The following is a 26,428-nucleotide window of genomic DNA, read 5'->3' as shown; positions in this document are numbered from 1 at the left end:
GTATAAGGATTGTAAAGCTTTAGATCAGAAAAGAAAGAATTGGGGGGAAGGAAAAAGGTCTGTAGACTAGAACTACGAATAGAATTTCTCGTTTAGCGTATGTGGCGAAAAAGATATATTTTGACCCTAACTTTGGTGAAATCGGTCCTGCTTATTGCGTCCACGCCCAGAGTGACAACGTAAAATGCGCACTAATACGATTTAGCCGTTACCCCCCCCTAAGCTAGAAACGCACGAATCGGTAAGCTAAGCCACCGCGCGATGTACTAACCATTTGCCCGTCGGTCTCCATCTCACGCTTTAACGGTAAACACTCATTTTGCCCCCACCATCTCCAAAATCTACCCTTTGGCGAGCATCTTCCCCCTGACCGCTTCCTTTCCAAAATGCTAACTTCTAGAGATCAAGCTGCAGATTTTCTTTTCAGTCCTTTCCTATCCCCTTTGCTAGTTAGACAGCGATTACACATCACACCCTTAACCCCCCCCCTCCCTCAGATCTTCATTATTAGAAACAATAATTAAAAAAAAATCTTTATTGACTTTCAAACTTTGACAGTGCAATACAATTAATTGAACATAAACACTGCATAAAACGCACTATTAAATACACAATGAATACATAAAACAATCATTTTCTCCCCCCTCCCAATTATTAATAGAAGAAGCCATATTCTGTTATATTACAATATTATAATTAAGTAATTTTAATAATCAAAATACATTTCCCTCCCCCCTGGATGTGTAAAGAAATTTGATAAAAAGAGAGAGAATACATGATAATTATTAGATGCAACAAATGCAGTCAATGGGCTCCACACCTAAAAGCACTGCTAAACCCTAAACATTCCGCATAGAAACAATAATTTAAATTAAAAAAAAAAAAATGAAGGGGAGAAGTATTAGAAAACGGAAGTCCTTAGACAATTCTCTCTCATAACTCAGGAACAATTGTCTTTATTTAAATGTTTATGAATCTTTTGTCATGTGACCACTTAAAATTTAATAAATAGTGTGAAATCGGCAAAAACGGGGAGAACGCACTTTTCCAATTGCGCGACCATTAACGCGCGCACACGGCAGAAAATCAGACTACACCTTGATCCGACAGAAGTGGGTTGGGTTGGTTTTAAACAACGAACCTAGAAAACTGCAAACTATCGCAGAGCCGAGAAAAGTTGTTAAAAGATTCCCCCGCCCCCCTTTACTAGGATAGCTCCCGACCCCGTAGCCCGAGCAGCGCAACAGGAAGTCCCGTGCCAAGTGCAGCGAAAGTTTTCTGCTTACCGAGCCGGGGACCGGCGATCAGCGGCAGCGCCGACGCATCTTCGGGCACCCCCCGCCCCGCTCCGTTCCCGTGTGCCCGGGGGAGGGGGCGAGCTGCGGCCCCCTCCGCTGCCTCTCACCGAGCCTGCATGACCAGCTTCGGCGCGCGCAGTCGGGGGGGCTCCAGCCCTGCAAAGGCTCAAAAAGTTCACGATCCCTCTCGGTGGCGGCAACGCTAGCGGCGGCAACGGCTCCTCGGTGGCGGCGGCGGCGGTGGCAGTAGCAGGAAACTGATGACCTCAAACTCGCACAGGGAGGAAGGAAGGAGGAGGAGGAAAGAGTCCGGGCAGCAGCTGAGACGAAACGCCCGCGTTGGCCGCCAGGGGGCGCGCCGGCACCGCCGGGCTCCGAGGCAGCCTGGGACCTGTAGTTTTGGTTTTTCCTGCCTGACGATCTCCGCGCAGACGGCTTCTCTTCTCCATGGTGGCGGCAGCCGCCGTACCACCCGACCTTAGCCTGCCCGCGGAGGAACGACCTGCTTCTGCGCCAGAACGAAGTACCAGCTCGGGCGGCGCAGGGGCCCGGCGCACGCGTCCATTCGAAGCCTGGTTTTCCTCAAGGGACAACCGAGGGGGCGTTGTGAGCAACGACTAAACGAGATTGTCATCGGTCAAAAAGAAGGGGATGCTTGCTGAAATCACATAGCCTGATTTTATAACAGGGAATCTATCTGAAAAGGCCAAAAAGGTGTCTTTTTAAAACCTTTCCTTCTAATATTTCAGCAATGCCACAGACAAATATATTTTTATAATTTTTTATTTTCTTATTTTTTTCTTCTATTTCTATTTCTTACTTTTATTACTCAACTAATTGTTAATTTTCCAGGTACTTCAGTTAGATTGTGAGCCTTTAGGACAGTAAGGGAAGTTCTAAGTACCTATTCTTTCTTTATTTATTTATCTTTATTTATCTTATTTTTATTGTATCCTTTAATGTATATTTTCTCTGTAAACCTATATTACTTATAATTTTAATGCATACTATTGTCTATTTTCTGTAAACCGCTTAGAATCCTAACGGAGTTTAGCGGAAAAAACTAAATTCCTACTACTAGAGAAGGAAAAAAAACCATCTCTCACAGAACTAGAATTAAATACAATCAAGTACCCAACGCAAAGTACACTCAAGATCCTGGGAATACAACTAGACAGAAACTGCACAATGCAGTCTCAAATCCACAAAATCATCCAAAGAGCTTTCTTCACAATGCGTAACCTAAGAAAAATAAGAAAATTCTTCAACAAAGATCAATACAAAATATTAGTACAATCCCTAGTACTAAGTATTGTAGATTACTGCAACAGCCTCTACCTATCATGCCCAAACTACATGATAAAACAACTACAGACTGTTCAGAACACGGCCCTCAGACTCATCTACTCCCTCGGCAAATATGACCACATCACCAACGCATACCTAGACTCACACTGGCTACCAATAAAAGCAAGATCCCAGTTCAAATTCTACTGTCTACTATACAAAGTAATACACGGAACAGCACCCAGCTACATAAACAACAGACCACACCGTAACCTCTCACACAGATTAAGGAGAACTCGGAGCCTATTCATTTACCCCCCTCTCAATGGAACACGACAAAAGAAACTATACGACAGCCTTTTAGTGACACAGGCAGCAAAGATCGATGCTACCATCTCCAATCTACTGACCAAATCAATAGACATTAAAGTATTCCGAAATCAAAACTCATCTCTTCAAAAAACACTTCCCATCATCATAACCTCACAATAGTATTAGAAAATACTCTCATGACCACCACCACCACCACAGCAACACTTCTGAATCCTGACTGTATTATTTCTATTCATCAAAACAACCTATCACTATCTACTATTTGCTTTCAATTTCTCCTGGAAATGTCCAGACTAACAATTGTAACTTGACACATTCTTGATTCTATGTACTGCAATGCTACTGGAAATGTCCAGTCTTCTAATTTGTAATCCGCTTAGAACTGCAAGGCACAAGCGGAATAGAAATCACTAATGTAATGTAATGTAATGTATATAAGAAATAAATTACATTACATATCCATAATCTCTATTGTCCACAAAAATAAATAAATAATAAACATGACAAAAAGGACTAAGGAGCCTGTATATATAGAGAACGAAAGCTTTTCTTCCACTTTGGAGAAATTGGAGAAAGGAACTTCAGGAAACCCCTTTGTTATTGTAGGAACAAGGTAAAATCAGGATTCTCATTTAATAGTATTGAAATCCTGGTAAAAAGGCAGGATTTTCAGGGTTTTCCAGGATCCCCATGGATGACAAAGTATTGTGAGCAACGACAAAAGCTAAGGAAAGTATTGCCCCTGTGTATGAGAGTCGAATAAATGTTTTAAAACTAAACTAAACCTTAGGTTTGTATACCGCACCATCTCCACAAGCGTAGAGCTTGGCACAGTTTACAGGGTTAGATTGAAAAGGAGCTACAATGAAGGGTTATAGGAAAGGAGCTAGGAAGATAAAGAGGGACAGGGTACCAAAGAGCGGGAGGTGTTAGATTTTTGAAAAGAGCCAAGTTTTCAGGTGTTTGCGGAAGGATTGGAGGGAACTTGAAACTCTGAGCGGGGATATGAGGTTATTCCAGAGTTCTGTGGTTCTAAAGGGGAGGGATGTTCCTAGTTTTCCTACGCGGGATATACCTTTTGCAGAGGGGAATGATAGTTTCAGTTTTTGGGAGGATCTAGTGGAATTAGGGTTAGAAGAATTCCAGAAGAGTGGGATAACGGGAGGGAGGATGCCATGTAGGATCTTGAAAGCTAAACAGGCACATTTAAGTAAAAAAAGATTTAGAACAGTCAAGAAAATGGAAGGGGGGGTTCAAGGACTCTAGAACAGAAATAGTTTGAAAAGAATAGGGAAATCAGGATTTATTCATCCAAAGTTGCTGCAGAATACAACAAAAACGTAAGATATATGGTATCTTAGTGTACACACATTCTGAAATCCCTGTAGAAGAGGAGTGGCAGCAAAGGTGAAATTCTTTGTATTAAAGACAAATGTCACTGCTAGGTGGTGAAAGGACACAAGGTTCCCAGCTGACAGTGGGTAATCTTATGGCCTTGGCCTCGTTTCTAATCTAATCTAATCCTTAGGTTTGTATACCGCATCATCTCCACGTTCGTAGAGCTCGACGCGGTTTACAGTAGGAGAACTAGGAAGGAACTACAACAGAGGGTTAGATGTAGAAGTGTGAAGAAAATTTAGAGGACTTGGGATGCCAAGATATAAGAGTTTCCTTGATTCCTAAGTTGGAGGGAGACTTACATTTTTTGAGAAAAGCCAGGTTTTCAGATGTTTGCGGAAAACTTAGGAGAGAGCTCAAGTTCCGAAGAGGGGAGGTAAGGTTGTTCCAGAGCTCAGTGATTTTGAAGTGGAGGGAGGTCCCTAGCTTTCCTGTGTGGGAAATGCCTTTTAGCGAGGGGAAGGATAGTTTTAATTTGTGGGAGGATCTGGTGGTATTAGGGTTTGAGGAATTCCAAGAAAGAGGGATAAAGTGAGGGAGGATACCCTATAGGATTTTGAAAGTTAAACAGGCACATTTATAGTGGACCCTGGCGATTATCGGAAGCCAGTGGAGCTTGGCCAGGAGCGGGGAGACATGGTCAAATTTACTTTTAGCGAAGATGAGCTTGGCCGCGGCATTCTGAATCCGTTGGAGTCTGTGGAGGTTTTTCTTAGTTAGGCTTAAATAGATAGAGTTGCAATAGTCCAATCTGGAGAGAATGATGGATTGGACAAGGAGGGTAAAATGTTTTTGATGGAAGCAGGATCTAACTTTCCTCAGCATGTGAAGGCTGAAAAAGCATTTTTTTTTACTAAGGATTGGAGGTGGTCATTGAAGGACAATGTGGAATCAATGATGATGCCCAAGACTTTGCTCGAGAACTCAAGCTGCAGAGAGGAGCCAGAGGGTAGTGGGATGGAGGTGGGTAGGTGATCTAGTTTTGGACCGAGCCAAAGAAGTCTTGTTTTGGACTCATTCAATTTCATTTGCACAGTGTGGGCCCAGGATTGTAGGTTCATTATACAAGAGGAATATGTTCTCCCCGTGTTTAAGGCTTTCTAGCAAGTTGGACTGGATGCCTGATGCCTGGTTTGCCTATTTGACCAATTCATAGGAATAGTTGTCCAGCTGGCATACATCGGGGTTCACGGACTTGACCTTCTTCCAGGCTGTGGCAATGGAAGTATTTAGACGCTGACATGAGCAATCTCGTACGTGAATTTTTTGCAGCAGTTGCAGCCACAACATTTGATCCTTTGTCGGTCGTGCGAGGTGTATCATCTAAATTCAGTCCAAGTTCTGTGAGAGTAGTGTCAATGAAGTTCTCTATGTTCTTTGCTGTGTGTTTCTCTGGAAAATACTCGTGTTTTTACACTGCATGATGCAGGACCCAGGTATTCACCCAAAACACACTGAAATTGCTGTAAGAATTCTTGTTGACATAGTCAGTCGCCATTTATGTAAAGAACGACACAGCTTTAAGGACAGAACTAGTTGTAGCTTGTTCCTTGCTTCATTTTTTCGAAGAACAATTCCCTTACTGTTAGATGTCCATATAATACATCATCAACACTTATGTTTTCATAATTGCAAATGATTTCAAGCCCAAACTCTCAACAGAAAATGATAGTCCAGCCTCAACAACTAGACACAGTTTAGCACTCTTCAAAGCAGCTCTGTCCCTGGTGAAACCTTTGTACCAGGAGCCTTTCTCACAAACCGATCAATAAGAGTCTGGTGACAGCACATGACTTCATATGATCTGTCATGTTTTTTTTCCCATACTGTATAAGATAGAAACATGATGGCAGATAAAGGCCAAATGGCCCATCCAGTCTGCCCATCTGCAGTAACCACAGTAACCATTATCTTCCTCTCGCTAAAAGATCCCACATGCCTTTCTTGAATTCAGATGCAGTCTCTGTTTCCACCACCTTTTCCGGATTTTCCGTTTGGAAAATCTGGTAACCCTATCCCTACTTATTCCTTGCATTTTTATGGAGGGGGACCACATCTACCCTTCCCCAGTTCTCCAGTACCACTCCCAACTCTAGAGAAGCATTGAAATGGTCAGGAGAACCACCAGAACTTCCCCAAGTTCCTTCAGCAACCTCGGATGTACACCATCCGGCCCCATCACTTTGCCTACCTTTAATTTAGCTAGCTCTTCGCGAACACAGCCCTCTGAAAATTGATCAGGGTCTATCACTCCTCCATCCCTATTCAAATTTGTCTTCTGCGGTCCCACTCCTGGTGCCTCAGCCGTGAACACAGAACTGAAATATTTGTTAAGCAAGTCAGCCTTTTCTTTATCAGCTTCTACATATTTCTCCTCTTCGCCTTTGAGTCTCACAATGACACTTTTGCACTTCTTCCTATCACTGATATAGCTAAAAAAGTCTTGCTTCCCCGTTGTACCATGTCAGCTATTTTTCCTTCCATTTGCATCTTTGCTTTCCTGACTTCTCAACCAAACTCTCTTAACTTTTTCAGATATTTTTGCCTGTCTTCTTCTTTCTGCCATCTTTTGTAGCTTATGAAAGCTAATTTCTGATTCCTTACCTTCTCAGCTACTACTTTTGAGAACCAAAGCGGCCTTCTTTTCCTCTTACTTTTACTTACTTGCCTCACAAGAAGGTCTGTCGCCCTTACAATAACTCCTTTCAGTTTTGCCCACTGCATTTCTACTCCTTCGAGACATTCCCATTCAGACAATTCCGTGACGTAATCCCCCATCCGACCAAAGTTAGTTAAAAAAAAAAAATTAAACCTTTACTTTTGAATGAGCCCTCTCTATATCCATCTTAGACCGTACCATGCAGTGAACACTGGATGCCAGATGATCACCCACTGTAACATCAGAAACACTTCACCCGTTTGTAAGCACTAAATCCAGTATGACCTCATCCCGCATGGGTTCCATTACCAACTGCTGGAACAGTTCTCCTTGTAGAGAATCCAGGATCTCCCTAGTTCTAGAAGACCCCTCAATAGGGATACCCCAATCAACATACTTACACCTGAAAGGAGAAGAAAAACAGAGAGCTATGATAGAGACATTTAAAATACACGAAAGGTATTGATGCACAAAGAACAAACCTTTTCTAAAGGAGGGGAAGCTGTAGAACTGGGGGATCATAGGAACTAGTCCCATAGATAACAGGGTGTCAGGTCAAAAGCGCGCCGGGACAAAGGCGCGCCCAGACAATTGAGCGCAGCGCAGAGGCGCGCGCCGCTCAAAATTACTGTTTTTAGGGCTCCGAAGGGGGGGTGTGTGTGTGGGGGGGAACCCCCCCACTTTACTTAATAGACATTGCGCCGCGTTGTGGGGGGTTTGGGGGGTTGTAACCCCCCACATTTTACTGAAAACTTCACTTTTTCCCTGTTTTTAGGGAAAAAGTTAAGTTTACAGTAAAATGTGGAGGGTTACAACCCCCAAAACCCCCCATAACGCCGGCGCGATGTCTATTAAGTAAAGTGGGGGGGGGGGTTCCCCAACAAAACCCCCCCGTCGGAGCCCCTAAGAACAGTAATTTTGAGCGGCGCGTGCCTCCGCGCTGCGCTCAATTGTCCGGGCGCGCCTTTGTCTTTCTCGCCGCTGTCTATGAACCAGATAACAGAGTACCTCCAGTATTGAACAAGCTCTCTTTCACTGTGCCTAAGGAGGGATAGTTTGTACTGTGTTTGGTACTCCCACTCATTTTGAAATGACTTAGAGAATGACACGGGGTCAGAATTTGTCCCCATTCCTGCGGATAACCGTGGGAAACCATTCTGTGTCATTCTTTAGTGTCTATCGCAACCTCAGTCCTGCTACACCAGCATTCTTCAATGCAAAGCTTGAGGGTTAGTGGCTGTACATAAAAACATAAGAATCGCCATACTGGGACAGACTGATGGTCCGTCAAGCCCAGTATCCTGTTTCCAACAGTGGCCAAGCCAAGTCCCAAGTACCTAGCTAGATCCCAAGTAAGTAGTACAACAGATTTTATGCTGCTTATCCTAGAAATAAGCAGTGGATTTCCTCAAGCCATCTCAATAATGGCCTATGGACTTTTTAGGAAATTATCCAAACCTTTTTTAAACCCCGCTAAGCTAACTGATTTACCACATTCTCCATAAATGAATTCTAGAGTTTAATTACATGTTCTGTGAAGAAATGTTTTCTCTGGTTTGTTTTAAATCTACTACTTAGTAGCTTCATCGCATGCTCCCTAGTCCTAGTATTTTGGGAAAGAGTGAGCAAGCAATTCATATCTACCCTTTACACTCCACTCATTATTTTATAGACTTCCATCATATCACTCCTGAGCCATCTCTTCTCCAAGCTGAAGAGCCCTTGCCACTTTTGCCTTTCCTCATAGGGAAGTCATCCCATCCCTTTTATAATTTTTGTCACCCTTCTCTATACATTTTCTAATTCCGCTATATCTTTTTTTTTAGATATGGTGACCAGAACTGCACACGGTATTTGAGGTGCGACCGTACCATAGAGTGATACAAGGGCATTATAACATTTTCATCTTTGTTTTCCATTCCTTTCCTGATAATTCCTAACATTCTATTTGCTTTCTTAGCAGCTACCACACATTGAGCTGAGGGTTTCAACGTATCCTCAACGATGACACCTAGATTTTTTTTTTTCCTGGGCAGGGATTCTTAACGCAGAACCCTGCATCACGTAGCTATAGTTCGGGTTCCTCTTCCCCACATGCATTACTTTGCACTTGCTCACATTAAACGCCATCTGCCATTTTGACGAACAGTCTTCCAGTGTCGCAAGGCTGTGCCCATTCATACTTCGATTCTTTCTTCTCTCCTTAAAGAATGAATTGTGGATGGTTTCCCATGGTTAACCGTTGTGACGAGGACACTGGGGACATGATTGAGGTTGAAAAGAGGAACAATGTCAGAAAATACTTTTTTTGTCCCCACAGAACGGCTGGTGCTGTCCTAGAGAAGGTGGTAGAGAGTAGAGACAAAACAGGTGATGGTATTCAAAAGGAAATAGGATGGACACAAAGGATGAAAGCAAAGCACTGAGCGTGTCAACTTAAAAATGTGAAATGATTTGTGCACTTCGTAAGAACGCACTGGGAGGGTGCTAGCCTGTACAGAGTGACAGTTACAACCCTAAACATCTTACTGGGCCAGACCAAATGGGTATTTTGGTCTTTATAAGTCATTTATTACTATGTTACTGTGAAAACCAAGTTTACACACATCTTTTCTATCTCTTTTCAACTTTATTCTTAGCAGGTCAAAGTCATTTTTAGTTATACGACATTTTTTTTTTTTCAGAATTTTCAAATAAACAACCAATCTGAAACATAACAAGCTTAAGAGAACATATAACCCAGCTTTCATATTTAACATTCAAATTTGTGGCCAACGGATTTTCCTGCCAAAATTCAAATTCGTGACCAACGGACTTTCCTGCCTCCGTCACCTCAAGCCTCAGCCAATCTGATTTGAGGACCCACTATATAGGAAGGCAAATTGCAGGCCTCACAGCACACTCTGAGGAAAGCCACAGCGTGATGGCTGAAACATTGGTCCTACATTGCCAAACGTGGCGAGACCCAGACAACTGCAACAATCATAGGTTTCATTTTATCACCTCCCATCCAAATCTCTTCCCTTTGTCCTAGAACAGAAAGAATCAAAGTGCTTTTCTCTCCACCCAGTGGCATAGTGAGGGAGGTTGGCGTCCGGAGTGGTGGCACCCGGCATGGCTGCGCCATGCACCCCTTCACTCTTCCCCACTGTTTGAGTGTTGTTCCCACCCCACCTGGGTACCTCTTGAAATGTCCACCCGCTGCTCATGCCTGCCTTGGCTCCCTTGTAACGTCACATCCTGGTCCCATGGCCAGGAAGTGGCATCAGAAGGGAGCTGACATCGGCGTGAGCAGCAAGTGAAAGATGCTCGTACCAGTGAACATTTACTTGTGGGGGCTGAGAGGAGGAGAGGTGCTAGTGCCCCCTGCGAAGATGATGCCCAGGGCGGTTCGCCCCCCATCCCCACTGTCTCTACCTGCCCACCTCCGTTGACCCCCCTTCAAGTTAGAGCTGATTGGTGAATTTTTGTGGTTCCACCATGGTCCCAGGCAGACAAGTGGATGGATTGAATCACTGCTATAACGCTTGTAGCCTAATTGAAATATATTAAAGGGTGCAACAGAAGGTATTACTGAATAATCGATACACAAACTGGTGCCTAGAGCATACAGGAAGGGCAGCAGTTTTCAGGAAGAGAGAGAGATGAAAATTCTGTTTGGGGGGAAGAAAGATAAATTAGTTTGATTTTTTTTTTTTATCATCAAGGAAAAGGGAAGAGCAGAATCTGAAGAAGAGTTATGAAAACTTGTTGACCAATTTTGCTGGAACAGAAAGGTTTCAGAATCGATGCTTTAAAAAAAGCATCGAGATAGTTTTATACACACACAGACTTGCCTAAATATGAATAATCCACAATCTATAATGGAAATGAAAGATATTATCATAGTACACATTTTTCCTGCCTCTTCCTCCCTATCTTACTTGGATGCAAATGTTCTTTACAAATGTGCAGAGATTTGCCGAATGCAGAGGAAATGGGACAGATTTACAGGAAGTGTGCAGAGCTCTTTAGGAAACAAAAGGTCTGTTGGAGAATGAGATGTGAGTTTCAGAGGAGCCATACTGGCTTATGGCACGCGCTGATCTCTTTTGGGGTTTTTTTTTTTTTTCTTTGATATCTGCCTCAAAAGCAACAGCGCAAACACAGTTCTTGTAGAAAATGAAGTCACGTGGCATTCATTTGTTAACCACTGTGATTGGTTACGCTGAAAGGCAGTCCTATTAAGCCTCAGTTAAACATAAAAAAATATAACCTGGAGAATGTTTTGTTTCTTTCAATGCCATAATAACACATCCAGTAAAACCTTTAATGATGTTGCAGATGGAGTAAAGTGACACACCGCTTGTACATGGACCATTACTGCGTGGGTCCAAATTATGCACGACAGCAAGGCCGTAGCAAACTATAATTACACCCTGTCCAACTTGCCCACCATGGCACTCCCACCCAGCCTTTCTTGTGCTGCCCCCAACCTCCTCCCATGATAGATCAAACTCTCAGGTGTGATTTTTGTTCTTTATTCAGATAGCAATTCCATCTTCACATAGGCCTATTAGCTAATACAACGATGTGGATAGTAACCTGCAAAGAGTGTAAGTTACATAAGTGTCATCTTAATACAAATTTCGATCGCCTTAATTTTCCTTTTTGGTGGGTGAGTTTATGTTTATGCTACAGATATGAGAAGATGAATGCTGATATGTTGGGGCATAGCAATTTATTCAAACTGGTTTGGGGCCTGTTGACATCCTTTGTAATTTCATTATAGGTATCTTTTTGTTTTTAATTTTTGTTTATTTCCATGCACATCCAGGACAGGGTGGGGGGAGGGAGATAGCTTGGTTTATTCTTTGATTAAATGTATTGGATGGGAGGGGAGGGATATTTTTCTTCTGCGTTGTTATTGATTGAATATAAGTGCTTGTTTTGATTATTAATGTCTGTATAATTCCTGGCACTTTGTATTAGTTATGAAAAATTAATAAAGATAAAAAACAAACAAACAAATTTCTAGCCACTGTTTAATTTTGTAAAATGTAACCTCTCCATCCGTGTAAGTAAAGATAAATTCACCGACCAAACTAGTAAGAAAGGAACAAGAGCACAAATACAACAATTTATTTCAAAGTTGCTTTTCATGTTTTCTACACAGCAAAATTATCAGTTATGCCATCATAATTGAGAGCGTCAGCTATTTCATTCTCAATGGACAAAATTGCCAAGTTGGACAAACGTTCTTGACCCATTGGGGACCTGAGAGAATTCTTTATAAGCTTCTTCTAGCTAAAACTAAGTTCACAAGAAGCAAGGGTGACTGGAATTGTAAGAAAAACTAAAAGAGCAATCTCTAAGTTGGGATATGCATTATTTTTTTTTTTTTTTTTTTTAATAATATTTCTTTATTGAGCAAAATCAGCAATATGCAGAACAAGAAAAAGTAGACATACAGCCGCAACTCCCATTGAGGTGCTAAAATAAAACAACCGGGGAACTCAGGAACAATACAACAGGAGAGCGCCCAGGCAAGAATGCTAGAGAGTGCCCAATACAGGATTTTACCATAATAATGCCCAAACCCCCCCCAACACCTAAACCCCCAACCCCCCCTTCCCCAAAGACCCCCCCCCCTCCCCAAACCCAGACCCGTGTGGTCAGATGGGAAAACAAGAAGAAACTAAGCAGAAAGAAAGAAAGAGAGAAAGGTGGAACAAGACAACGAGAAGAGGGGGACTAGAGCAGACAACAGAGTAAGAAAAGCAGCACCCAACTCCTGCTAAAGATACCGCAGCTGGCAAGGTTAGCAGTTCAGCAACAAACTCCGCTCCCGGTGCGGAAGAGACAACCAATACCTCTCCCACACATCCTGAAATTTGGTCCATCTGCCCTCCTCATTTCTCCCCACCATCCTACGCTCCAGCAACGCTAAGTCATATAGGGATAAATGCCACTGGGAAAAAGAGGGAGCATGGGGAGTCCGCCAAGAGATTAAAATGGCCTTCTTAGCCAGAAGGAGAGCCTTAAACACCAACATCCGCTGCCCAGCAGAGCAGTGAGACAGAGGCGCTCCATCATAAAAAAGAACTATAGGAGGGGTGCATGCGGGCAACGAGGGAGAGAGAGAGGACAAAAAGGTCCACACTTTCAGCCAGAAAGCCCGTATCCTGGGACAGTCCCAGAACATATGTCCCAGGGTAGCAGAACTCGCAGGGCACTTGGGACAACAGGCGTGAGTGGCAAAGCCGGCTCGATACGCCCTCTGTGGAGAGATATACACTCTGTGAAGAAATTTATATTCCTGCTCCCTATGGAGCATATTGCAGGAGAGAGCACGCAGGAAGACAAAACAATGAGAAATCAAGGAGGGCAAAATAGGACACCCCAGTTCAGCGCTCCACGCCCCAGCCAACAGATCCGCTCTCTCGGTCGACAACGGAGACAGCAACGCGGCAACAAAGTAGCGCAGACGCGGGGCCGGATCCTCCCACAAACCCAAACTCAAGCCAAGGCTCCGCGCCACCGAGGGACGCCTGGACGACTCTCTGAGACTATGGACATAATGTCCAAGCTGTAGATAACCAAATGTATCCACTCGATCCAAACCATAGAGAGACGCCAATTCAGCGGGAGTAAGGAGAGTCCCCCTCTCCGTGAGCACATCCCCCACTCTACGTATCCCATGTGTATGCCAAAGCCGGAAGACTCGGCTGTCACTACCGGGACAAAATTGCGCGTTGCCCACTAAGGGCAACATGGGGGTTTCGCTAAAATTAACCCCCAAGCGGTTGCAAAGCTGTTTCCAGATACATCTCATATAGGACCACACCACATGGCCCCTCTGAAAAGAGTCCAACCGAGCCGAAGGAGCATGCAACAAGAACAATCCCGAGACAGGAGACAGGAAGTCCCTGTCCACAGAGAAGGTCAGAGAGGAGGAACTCTCCAGGCACCAATCCCGAATCTGGCGCAAACCACAAGCCAAGTTGTAAGCTCGAAGATCTAGAAGACCGAACCCCCCCTGCACCTCCGGCAACATCAGAACGCGAAGGGGTATGCGAGGGCGCCCTCCCCGCCACAGAAAAATCCACAAAGCACGGTACAGTTCCTCCAAATCCCTCTGCCTCAACCAAATCGGTAAAGTCTGCAACAAGTAGAGCCACCGTGGCACAATCATCATATTATATAAAAAGACGCGACCCGCAAGGGAAACCGGCAGAGCACCCCATAAACGCAGACTCTCAACAGAGGACCGAAGCATGGGTCGAACATTAATCTCATAAAGGCGCTGCAAGGTAGAGGGAATAAGAACCCCCAAGTATTTCACCTGAGCCGAAGCCTCCCTCAGAGGAAAGTCCGACCACAGCTGAGAAATACTCAAATGGAGAGGGAGCGCTTCCGACTTAGATACATTGAGTTTGAGGCCTGAAAGCTCCCCAAACTGCCGAAACAACTCCAGCAGTAAGGAGAGTTGTGAAACAGGGTCAGTCAAAAGAATCATGATATCATCAGCAAAGGCCAAACTACGCAGGGAGGAATCCCCCACCTCCACTCCCTCAAGCAACGGATGCGTGCGGATACAAAGCAATAAAGGTTCCAGGAATAAAATATAAAGCAAAGGAGACAGGGGGCAACCCTGCCGAGTACCCCGCCGCAGAGAAAAAACCGGGGAAGCTATCCCGTTGACAATCACAGCAGCCTCGGGATTAGAGTAGAGAGCACGGAGAGCGTTCAGATAAAAGCCATTCACCCCATAACGAAGGAGCAGCGGAAAAAGGAAGGCCCACTCAACCCGATCAAAGGCCTTTTCAGAGTCAAAACTAATGGCCAATGTGGGCTGTCGCCTAGAGTCACAATGAGCTAAAGCCAGTAGAAGCTTCCGAACATTATGACCTGCCTGACGACCCTTCACAAAGCCCACCTGGTCCAGTCCCACCAGGGAAGGGAAGGGATAAGTGGGGCCAACCGGTTAGCCAATATCCGGGCTAGAATTTTAAGATCTACGTTGATAAGTGAAATGGGCCTATAAGACCCCACCAAGAGAGGGTCCTTACCCGGTTTGGGCAGTACCGTTATCAGCGCCCGATTCGAGCCAGGCAGGAAGGAACCTCCCTCCACCGCCCGCTCATAATACCGCCTCAACGGATCGACCACAAACCCCTTCAAGAGGCGATAAAATTCCCCGCCAAAGCCATCCGGACCCGGGGATTTACAGAGAGGCAAGGTTTTAATAACCCCCAAGACCTCCTCCCCGGAAATAGGGGAGACCAAGCTCGCACTATCAGTTTCCGAGAGCCGAGGCAAGGGCAGCGAATCAAAGTACGCTTAGAACCGCAAGGCACAAGCGGAATAGAAATCACTAATGTAATGTAATGTAATGAATTGAAGAGTCCCTGTCCACCACCTCCGCTGAGTAAAGAGAGCTGTAAAAAGAGACAAAAAGCTGTTCAAGTTGAGGCTGGGCTGTAACCAGCTGCTCCCCAGCGCCTTTAAGTGAGGTGATGGAGGAGGACCCCCTCCGCGCCCTAGTCAACTGTGCCAGCATTCTACCCGGGCGATTACCAAACCTATGGAGGCGATATTTAAAATAAAAGAGCGACTTGTAGGCTCGTTCATGTAAGAGGGCATGGAGCGCTGTCTGGGCCGCCTGAAACTCATGTTTGTGGGATGGAGTAGGGGAATGTAACACTAAGAGCCTGCTCTGCCGGACTTTACGCTCGAGAGCCAAAATCTTGGTCGCCAACAGTTTCTTCCGTCGGGCACAGTACGCTATCACCGCCCCCCGGAGCACCACCTTGGCTGCCTCCCAAAAAAGAGCTCCGTCATCCGCATGCACCCCATTGAACTCAACATACTCCTTCCACTGCACCTCCAGATACTGTTTAAAATCAGGGTCAGAATAGAGCGCTACCGGAAAACGCCAGCGCCCACCCCCAGCGGGTGGCCCAGCAGCAAAGCTAATATCCATCCAAACCATAGTATGATCAGAAATAGCCAGCACCCCAATCTCAGCCTGATGTACTGCATAGAAGGAGGAACGGGAGAGGAACACATAGTCTATTCTAGAGGAGGAATCATGCACTTTGGAAGTATGAGTAAAATCCCGCTCACCAGGATGAAGGGTTCTCCACACATCCACCACATCCATAGCCTGCATCCAAGCACCCAGCCCATTATCCGATCTTCCCGAGGACCCAGAAATCCCCCTAGAAGAATCCAGAACGGGATCCAGAATAGAGTTGAAATCCCCCAGGAAAATCATATGGGTCCCAGGTAACAAGGTCACCGACAGGATGACCCCCAAAAGTTTCTTATAAAAGGATCGTTGGGCAGTATTGGGAGCATACACTGACATCAAGAGAACCGGGCACTGGCACAGCGTACCCTGAACCAGGACATAGTGACCCTCCGGATCGGAAAGGACCCGAGATTGAACAAAAGGAATGGACTTATGCAGCAGGAGAGCCACCCCGGCCCTGGCCTTAGAAGAAGAAGCAGAAAAACATTGTCCTACCCAGGACTGCCTCAGCTTACCATGTTCATTCTCGGAAAGCTTAGTCTCCTGCAGGCCCACTATATCAGCCCTATGTCTGGCCAAATGCTGCAGAATCTTGGTTCTCTTTATCGGAGAGTTAATACCCGATACATTCCACGTCACACAACGCACTCCCCGCTTAGGCGGCATTCAGAGGAAAACTAACAGGGTCACCAAACAAGGGAGAAGAGAACTCCTGCCGAGAGTCCCAGCCCTCCTCCCGGCAGCCACCCTTCCGTCACACACACACAGACCACCCACCAATAACCACACTGATCCTGTCCCCCCACCCCACCATCCACTATCCCTCTTCAACCCCAACTCCCCCCTCCCAGACCCCCCCCACCCCACCCAAACCCACCTCCCCCGCCCTCCCCCCCAAACCCAACATCCCCCTCCCAATCCCCCTCTGAAACCCCATTCCACCACTCCAGGAGAGGGTACGCCAAGGGCCCAAAGACCCTCCCCCCCTCAGCCTCCCATACAAAGACCAAGCAATAACAAAGCAAAGTTGTAAAAAGGCAAGTGTCAGGAGTCAGATACCATCATCAAAAGCAGGACCCCAGTGGAAGAGAGCAGCGAAGGAAAGTGGAAGGAAAAACACAAAGTCCCGCCTCGGCAAGACTGAACAACAATCCAGCTCACAGGGCCAGAAACCAGCATCCAAAACAAACAAGAGTGACCCCCACTAAGGGGCCACAAAACGAAGGTAGCCATCATAATATGCTTCATCAGGTCCCGAAGGGGACACCTCCGGTGTCTCACGGGTGCTCCCCCTTATTTAGCTGAAAGGAACCACAAGTCACTGTCAGGGTCCATCAAGTGCTCGGCTCCAGATCAGGATACCACAGAAGAACCTGAGCCCGGGCGGCCTCGCTGGTTTCAAAGAGAAAGGGTTGGCCCCCATGAAGCACTCGAAGCTTGGCAGGATATTGCAGGGTGAAGCGTAGCTTTTTCTCAGTGAGTTGCTTGCAGACGGTTGAATAACCTCGACGGAGAGATGCCACCTGTGCAGAATAGTCCTGGAACATCAGGATACGCTGGTTCTGGAACCGTAAATCCTTTTTCTGGCGATAGGTGCGCAGCAAGAGATCTTTGATAGCAAAATTGAGGATGCGTAGGATCACCACGCACGGCCTGGTCGAGCCCTCCTGCCTCCTGCCCAACCGATGCGCCCGTTCAATACGCAAGGGACCCAGTCCCCGCGTGGCCAACAGTTCAGTCGTCAACCATGCTTCCAGGGTAGGCAGGAGATCTCCATCCGAAATTGATTCTGGGACCCCCACCAGGCGCAGATTATTCCATCTGGAGCGATTCTCCAGATCCTCCATCTTCTCTTCACATTGCCCCACTTGGCGCTGAAGTCGTTGTATCTCTGCCTGCATGAAAGTAAGGGAGTCCTCCGCAGTGCTGATCCGTTGCTCAGCTTCAGACACACGAGTGTTAAACTCTGCCACTGAGGCAGAGAGAGTTGTTATGGACTCCTGCACCTTGTCCAAGCGCGTCCCCAGCGCCAGCACGACTGCCTCCGTTAGCCGCGTGATCATGTCCGCCCCCGCTGAGTCCGCGGCATCTCCCGGGCCGGCCATTTTGCATTCTGTGCCGGGCCCCGACTTCGTGCGTTCACGCTCCTTTTTCCCAGCCTTCGCCGCCATGTCTCCGCTTCCTTTTTGTAAATATCTGTCCATAGAGCCCCGAAGAATCGGGGGAAAGCGCTTGGTGAAAATATAGGCGCTGAATCTAGGTCCGGGAGGCCGAAGCAGGGGAAGAGCAGCGGAGCTCAAGGAAAACGCGTCTTCCCTGCTCTCGGCACGGCCACGCCCCCCCCGGGATATGCATTTTTAAGAAATGTGTGTGCATAACTACTACTGTTACTAATAATTATTTCTATAACTTGCAAAAGTATTTGCTTTGCCTAAATCAGCAATCAGTGAATTTGCCTGAAACATGGAAGGGCATTTTCAATAAGACATCTAAGTTTGGACATTTTGAAACAGACGTCCAGAAATCCAGTAGAGAAAATGTTAATTTTTAAAAATGCAAGATGTTTATTTATTTTTTTTTAAATGACTTAAGGAAACGCTTTGGCCCTTAGTAGTACGTACTGGTATATCTTTTTTGGCCATTCTCGAATATAAAGACGTCCACATGAAAAATGCACAGAAGCAAGCTTTTCAGATGTTAAAGTAGCCAGTATTCTTAGCAAACTGTTCGCAGACAGCTGAGCACGGCAGAAGGGCATTCTAAGCGGTATTGTACTGAATGTCACTTTAAAAGTCCAAGGTACACGTGTCACTATAACCTGCTTATATTGTATGGTGAGCCCTCCAAAAGCCACTCATAACTTACTGTACCCACCTGTACACCATAGCAATAGCCCTTATGTCTGTAGGTGTCATCTTTATGTAGGTACAGTAGGTTTTGGAAGGCTCACCATACAATATAAGCAAGTTATAGTGACATCTGACCTGGGACTTTTAATGTGACATTCACTGCACCCTTAAAGTGCCCTAACCCCACCTGGACACCCCTCGGGCCCCCCTCTAACCTTTTCCTAATGGCCGGTCGGATGGGTCCTCCCTCCAACTGGCTGGCAGGCCTTCCTTCTGAATGGCAGGCCTGCTCCTTCCCAGTGCATTGTGGGATGCACCGGGGAAAGGCCTAGGGCCTGATTGGCCCAGGCGTCTAGGGCTTGATTGGCCCAGGTGCCTAAAGCCCTGACCATAGGAGGGGCCTTAGGCACATGGGCCCACTGCAATTTTAGGTTGGTCCATGTGCCTAAGGCCCCTCCTATTGGCCATCAGGAGAAGGTTAGAGGTGGTATTAGGGGACCTGGGGGGGGGGGGCAGAGGGGGGTTCACGAGGTGGGCTGGGTGATTTTGCTGCTTCAGAGGGGTGTCCAGCAGGAGGGACTGGGCATCCCTCCTGCCAGGGAACATTAGGGGACGGTTCAGGGGATTGCGGCAGGAGAGATTGGGCATCTCTCCTGCCGGGGAACATTCAGGAGGGGTCGTGGTGGCTTTGGGCAGGAGGGACTGGACATCCCTCCTGTCATGATCGTTGCGGGAGTGGGGGACAGTTCCAGGATTCTCTAACCGGCATTGTTTATGACAGATGCTGGTTAGATAATCGTACTTTTAGCCGAAGGACAGGCCCATCCTTTGCCTAAAAGGTCTTGTTTTGGGTGTTTGGACTTGGGCGATTTTTTTGGTCGGGAATGTGTTCTAAACATACACGTAGTGGCGGTCTGGGCGATTAAACTGCTGAACCTACAAGTTAGCCATTCTTGAAAAAGAAAAAAAAACATTTTGGACAGGTTTTTTTTGAGAATGGGCATTTCCCTGCTGCCTACTTTGTGCGCCTAGGGACTTAGGCCAAAAGGGGACTTAGATGTTTTATTATATTATGCCCCTACACATGATTTGGCTCCAGCTTGAATTTATGCGAGCTGTCCATCCCCTCCTTTCTCAACTTAAAAAAAAAAAAAGATACTCGGGCTGGTGGGGATCCCAAGTCTCACCAGCTGAAAACCTTTCCCTTATTGGCACCAAAAATGCTGCTGTCCATCTTGGTAGTCTGCAGCATGTCACAGTTCAACATCAGCATTTGCTTAGGGTCAAAATGGATTACAGCAATGTAACTAGGCATGCCTCTGACATACAGTCAAATATAAAATATTAAAATCACATTTTTTTCAACCCATGTTCTTAAAAATACACTATTATAGTTTTAGGAATGTATGAAATTAAACTGAACCTCCAAGGAGCCAGACTCTACATACAATACAACACTAGAGAAAGAGAAAACAGTGGTGTGTGGCCCCTGTATCATAGAAAAAAGGTGTAAAATTTAAAAAACGGACATATTCCAATCACATTTCAAATTATCAAATAAAAAGAAAAATAAGGCGATACCCACACATTTTCCAATTAGCTTTCAGAAGCTGAAACCTCCTTCCTCAGATCGGGACAGTATGCTGCTGTTGTGATATACAGTCCCGATCTGTGGAAGGAGGTTTTGGTCTCTGAAAACTGTAAAAAAAAAAAAAAAAAAAGGTATATAAACGTAGAAACATAGAGTTATTCTCTTGCACAAAGCATGCTTTTACAAAGTACCTTTACAAAATTATGCTTCATGGAAGTAAAATTCTTATGCTTATCTTATAAATCACAGTACCTTTATATGCCATAGAATAACAGGTGTCAAATCTGCAAAGCAAGCACTCAGCTTCCTAGTCTTCTCAAAGCACAGGCATTTGACCTCATTTCCTCTGTAAAATAACACGCTAGGCATTTTATTCTATTCTCCAATGAGTCACAGATTAGTATGACGCTGCCTTCTCCTTCCTTTCAATTTCTGTCTTTCTTGAATGAAAGAAGTGTACACAAAAACAAAACAATGTGAACCAGATATTTTAGTGATAATCATTTTTCCAAACCCAAGCTCAAGGCAATTTTCATATTCAAGTACAAACTGAAATGGGCTAAAAAAAAAAAAAAAAAAAAAGGTAACAGTGCTCTATGTAAAAGTAAACAAAAGCAAGAGAAAAAGGGAACCAATATGGTTCTCTAACTAAGTAGCTGAAAAAAATAAAGGCAAAAGTGGTAGCATTCAAGCACTATAGAAGAATGCGAGAAGAGGTACACAAAGGGCTCCTTTTACTAAGGTGCGCTAGCATTTTTAGCGCACGCAGGAAATTACCGCGTGCTACGCGGCTAGAACTAACGCCAGCTCAATGCTGGCGTTAAGGTCTGCCACTGTTGGGTCAGATCAGTGGTCCATCGTGCCCAGCAGTCTGCTCAAAGACCAGCGCTCTAAATGAGTCCAGCCTCGCCTGCGTACGTTCTGGTTTAGCAGGAACTTGTCCAATTTTGTCTTGAATCCCTATGACAGACTCCGGAAGAGCGTTCCAGTTTTCCACCACTCTCTGGGTGAAGAAGAACTTCCTTACGTTTGTACGGAATCTATCCCTTTTTAACTTTAGAGAGTGCCCTCTCATTCTCCCTGTCTTGGAGAGTGTGAACAGTCTGCCTTTATCTACTTCACTATTTTTAATGTTTCGATCATGTCTCCTCTTTTCAAGGGAGAAGAGGCCCAATTTTTACAATCTCTCACTGTTCAGCAACTCCTCCAGCCCCTTAACCATTTTAGTCACTTCTCTCTGGACCCTTTCGAGTAGTACCGTGTCTTTATTCATGTACGGCGACCAGTGCTGGACACAGTATTCCAGGTGAGGGTGCACCATGGCCCGGAACAGCGGCATGACAACCCTCTCCAATCTGTTTGTGATCCCCTTCTTTATCATTCCTAGCATTCTGTTCGCCCTTTTTCCTGCTGCAGCGCATTGTGTAGATGGCTTTATCGACTTGTTGACTGAGGTTATCGTATTCTGCTCGCAATTCTCGGACCATTCGGATATCTAACTTATTATTTTTCGCAGAAAGCAGTAAGATTTTTGCCCTGGGAGTCATAGTAACATAGTAACATAGTAGATGACGGCAGATAAAGACTCGAATGGTCCATCCAGTCTGCCCAACCTGATTCAATTTAAATTTTTAAATTTTCTTCTTATCTATTTCTGGGCAAGAATCCAAAGCTTTACCCAATACTGTGCTTGGGTTCCAACTGCCAAAATCTCTCTTAAGACTTACTCCAGCCCATCTACACCCTCCCAGCCATTGAAGCCCTCCCCAGCTCATCCTCCACCAAACGGCCATATACAGACACAGACTGTGCAAGTCTGCCCAGTACTGGCCTTAGTTCAATATTTAATATTATTTTCTGATTCTAAATCTTCTGTGTTCATCCCACGCTTCTTTGAACTCAGTCACAGTTTTACTCTCCACCACCTCTCTCGGGAGCGCATTCCAGGCATCCACCATCCTCTCCGTAAAGTAGAAATTCCTAACATTGCCCCTGAATCTACCACCCCTCAACCTCAAATTATGTCCTCTGGTTTTACCATTTTCCTTTCTCTGGAAAAGATTTTGTTCTATGTTAATACCCTTCAAGTATTTGAACGTCTGAATCATATCTCCCCTGTCTCTTCTTTCCTCTAGGGCAGTGTTTTTCAACCTTTTTTGGGCAAAGGCACACTTGTTTCATGAAAAAAATCACGAGGCACACCACCATTAGAAAATGTTAAAAAATTTAACTCTGTGCCTATATTGACTATATATAAAGTAATTCTCTTGAATAGGAATCAAATAAACACAAAGAAAGTATTTTATAATTACTTTATTATATAATATTAAGTAAACAGAATAGTGAAAAATTATAAAATACTTTATTCAGTGCGAAACCTGGGCCTGTTTGGCTGAACACAAAGCTGATATTCTGGCTGGAATCGAAGAAAGACACACACGTAGCTCTTCGTCAACAGCTCTCAGTCTCTCTCTGTATTTGGTTTTTATAGCAATCATGCTTGAAAAGCTAATCTCACACAGATATGTAGTGGAAAATGGGAGAAATGTCAAAATAGCTTTGTTTGCCAGAAGGGGGAACTCCTTGGCGGTATCCAACCAAAAACTGTCCAAAGGTAGATCAGCAAATCTTAGCTTGAAACCACGATTTTGTCTCAGTTCACTTAGTTCCTCCTGCTCCTGTAAAGTCATGTCCTTTCCACCAACTGATGCTGAGCTATAAGGGTCTCTAACCCAGTCAAGGCATTCAGTGGAGACTGAAGAGAAATAAAATGACAACTTCTCAAGAGTTTTTAAATGTTTAACTATTATCTCACACAGTGCAGCAGTGTGAACACCTTGCCATTGCTTGGTGAGTGTGAACATTTCAAGATTGCCACTTTCCACGTGTTGATGCCAGAGCTGCACCTTTGAACGGAATCCATTTATTTTATCTGTACTTGTAAGCAGGTTTTCACTTCGGCCTTGCATTCGTGTGTTCAGTTCATTCAGATGATAAAATATATCTGCCAGGTATGCCAGCCTTGCACACCACTCATCACTTGCAAGCTGCTTTGCGTAATCTGACCTCTCATTTGTCAGAAACACTTTAAGTTCCTCCCGCAGCTCATACACACGAACCAAGACCTTGCCACGCGACAACCACCGGACCTCCGTATGAAACAGCAAGGTTTTATGCTTCGCTCCCATCTCCTCACACAAAGCTGCAAATATGCGACTTTTCACGGGTCGTGACTTTACAAAGTTTACCATGCACACAACATCATCCAACACATGAACTAGGACTGCTGGTAAAGTCTTGGCTACGAGGGCCTCGCGGTGTAAAAAACAATGCGTAACAATCACATCTGGATTTCTTTCCTTCACTCTGCTTATAAAGCCTTTGGTGCGCCCGATCATGGCTGCAGCTCCATCGGTGCAGACACTTGTGCAGTTTTCCCACTTAAGTCCTCCTTGTTCAAGGTATTCTGATGTGACCCGAAAAATTTTTTCTCCTGTTGTTTTTTCTTTCAATGCCTTGCAAAAAAAGAAGTTTTCTCTAATTGCATCACCATCAACAAAACGCACATTGGCCAAGAGTTGAGCATGTCCACTGATATCAGTAGACTCGTCAAGTTGCAATGCAAATTTCTCACTGATACGGATCTTTTCCAAAACCACACTTTCGATGTCTGCAGACATGTCATTAATACGTCTGGAAATTGTGTTGTCTGAGAGAGGGACTTTGGCTATTTCCTTAGCTGCTTCAGGTCCGAGCATCTCCTCTACAATAGCTTTGCAGGCAGGAAGTATTAATGTCTCTGCCACAGTGTGCGACTTTTTTGACTTGGCTATAAGTTCAGCAACTTGATAGCTAGCTTTAAGAACTCTTTCATTTACCTTTGTGGTTTTTCTCATGAAAGTTGCCTGTTTCTCCGTGTTGTCATGCAGGCGAACAAAATAGTCCGCATTCTTGTTTTGAAGCGAAGGGTGTTTCGTTTGGAAATGGCGTTTAAGTTTGCTTGGGACCATAGCACTGTTAGCTAGCTTTTCACCACACACCACGCACAGTGGAGTTGGTTTGTTTGCATCTCCAGTGAAAGTAAATCCAACTGAAATATAGCTTTCGCTATATTGCCTTGCGCCAGAGAATTTGCTTGCGCTAACCATCTTTGCTTTCTTTTGACCCCCACTCATACTTGGGCTCTCATCTGGCTCCAAATTTTGTTCAGAGTCTAGTTCTTTCCTTTTCAAAAACTTGTCCATCACTGCAGTATCTCACTGTCACTCAGGACTTACTGCGCTTGTCTCCTCCAGATAGCCGCTGTCCGTCACACTCAGCACTCTTCTGATCAATCCCCGATGAGCCGGCGGATGACAGCTCCAGATGACAGCTCTGTCTCCACACTGTGCTAGGCCTGGAAGGAAGTCGGAAGATGATGTCCTACCTACCACAGTCATACTAACAACCATGTGTAAATTTTATTGTAAAAAATATAGGCTTTTTCAATCTCACCACTAGATGGCGATGTGGCAGCGCTGTACACCTACGAACATAACTCGCCTGTGTCTCAGTGCAGCACTCCATTGAGCCGTCCGCCGGGACTCCCGCCCGCACTACGTAGCGGCCTGCCGCTGTCCTGTAGGATGTGGAAGTGGAAGGTGTCGCAGAGGGGACCGGGGGAGTCTCATGGGAGAGCGTGCGGGACCCGGCCTGAGGCCTAATTAGTGTCTGCACCGTACGGCACACCAGGCAACATCTCACGGCACAAACACTGCTCTAGGGTATACATATTCAGGGCTTCCAGTCTCTCCTCATACGTCTTCTGGCGCAAGCCTCCCATCATTTTCATCGTCCTCCACCATTCCTTTCATGTACTTGACAGAATAGCACTTTCTTTTTACACACATCTTGTCTGGGGGGGGGGGGGGAAGTGTCAAAATATTATTTCTGCAGAGTGGTGGGACTGTGCTTCAAAGGATGCCTCCCATGATTATGAGACACCACTTTAAGTGGTTCAATACAGTGGAGACTATAGAGCCCAAGTCCTCCTGGGGAGTCTTCCTTGGGGGGGGGGGAGGATGCAGAGTTTATTGCTCTCTGATGCCTTATATCTGAAGGTGCTGAGGTGGAGATGACAGACTGAGAGCAAGTTGTCAACACTTCACTGGAAGTGGACTCTAGGACCCTGAGGCAGCCACCAGAAGCCCCAGTTTCAGGCCATGCTGCAGCTGCTGTAAGCAGCTGATAAATTATTTGTTCCGCTCCCCACCGGTAGTGGAGACCACCGGGACATGTGCATGTTGGAGGGATGTTCCAGCAGCCGCAAGGAAACTTCTATGTAGCTTCTGTAATTACTTTTCCTGCTCACTGGCGGTGGAGATGGAAACAACATTGTAGGTTGGAGGGGGCCGAGTCGCGCTTCTAGGGCTTGTTTTTGGGGTAGGGCTTATATTAAGACCTACCCCGAAAATCATGCTAGGGCTTATTTTTGGGGTAGGTCTTATTTTCGGGGAAACACTGTAGTTGCAATGTATATGCATAACTGTCGCATCTATGCCCTCAAAGAGCGTAACGGGCAGTCAGGTAGCAACAGTTTACTCCAATCCGGCGTGGTCCCCCTGGAACTAGGGGAGCCTTTCAGGATTTTTACCCTTAGGCAACGGCCTAGAATTGCTCTTTCAACAGGTCTTGTAAAAAAAAAAAAAAAAAAAAATACCCTTTAGTCAGAATGGCCTTAATGAAAAATATGTACTTTACTTGGCCACTGGCCTCAAAATCAGAGTCCATCACAGGTTTCAATGTGAGCATGAAAATATAACCAAAAGAAAAAGGTTCCTCAAAACAAACTTCAACTCAATTGCCAGCTCTGGGCTTTAGTAGGCAAATTATATACAGTTCTCTTCACCAGAGTCTAAGGCAGGGGTGCCCAATACGTTGATTGCGATCAACCATTCGATCGGGAAGGCAACACGAGTCAATCGCAGAGCCCATCCCATCCCGGCCAATCAGCCTTCC

At 45.4% G+C, this 26,428-nt stretch overlaps 3 protein-coding genes across 3 annotated transcripts in view; 1 reads left to right on the top strand and 2 right to left on the bottom strand.

Annotated features, from left to right (window-relative positions):
• The window catches only part of LOC117354355 (mitogen-activated protein kinase kinase kinase 3-like), a 276,906-nt gene extending 275,343 nt beyond the window's left edge, over window positions 1–1,563 (bottom strand). Inside the window, exon 1 of the mRNA XM_033931730.1 lies at window positions 1,287–1,563. The gene's annotated coding sequence lies outside the window, so the exon portion shown is untranslated. The remainder of the gene's footprint in view (window positions 1–1,286) is intronic.
• The window catches only part of LOC117354356 (myeloid differentiation primary response protein MyD88-like), a 128,130-nt gene that overhangs the window by 27,391 nt on the left and 74,311 nt on the right, over window positions 1–26,428 (top strand). The gene's annotated exons all lie outside the window — the stretch shown is intronic.
• Window positions 20,024–24,675, bottom strand: LOC117354935 (zinc finger BED domain-containing protein 5-like). The gene is made up of 2 exons (XM_033932897.1): window positions 22,952–24,675; window positions 20,024–20,159 (listed from the first exon to the last, which is right to left on the bottom strand). The coding sequence occupies exons 1-2, from the start codon at window positions 24,673–24,675 to the stop codon at window positions 20,024–20,026; spliced, it is 1,860 nt and encodes a 619-aa protein (XP_033788788.1).

Source organism: Geotrypetes seraphini, chromosome 2, assembly GCF_902459505.1.
Source record: "Geotrypetes seraphini chromosome 2, aGeoSer1.1, whole genome shotgun sequence".
Classification (NCBI taxonomy): domain Eukaryota; kingdom Metazoa; phylum Chordata; class Amphibia; order Gymnophiona; family Dermophiidae; genus Geotrypetes; species Geotrypetes seraphini.
Note: the sequence above shows the minus strand (reverse complement) of the source record. Positions and strands in the feature narration are given on the sequence as shown.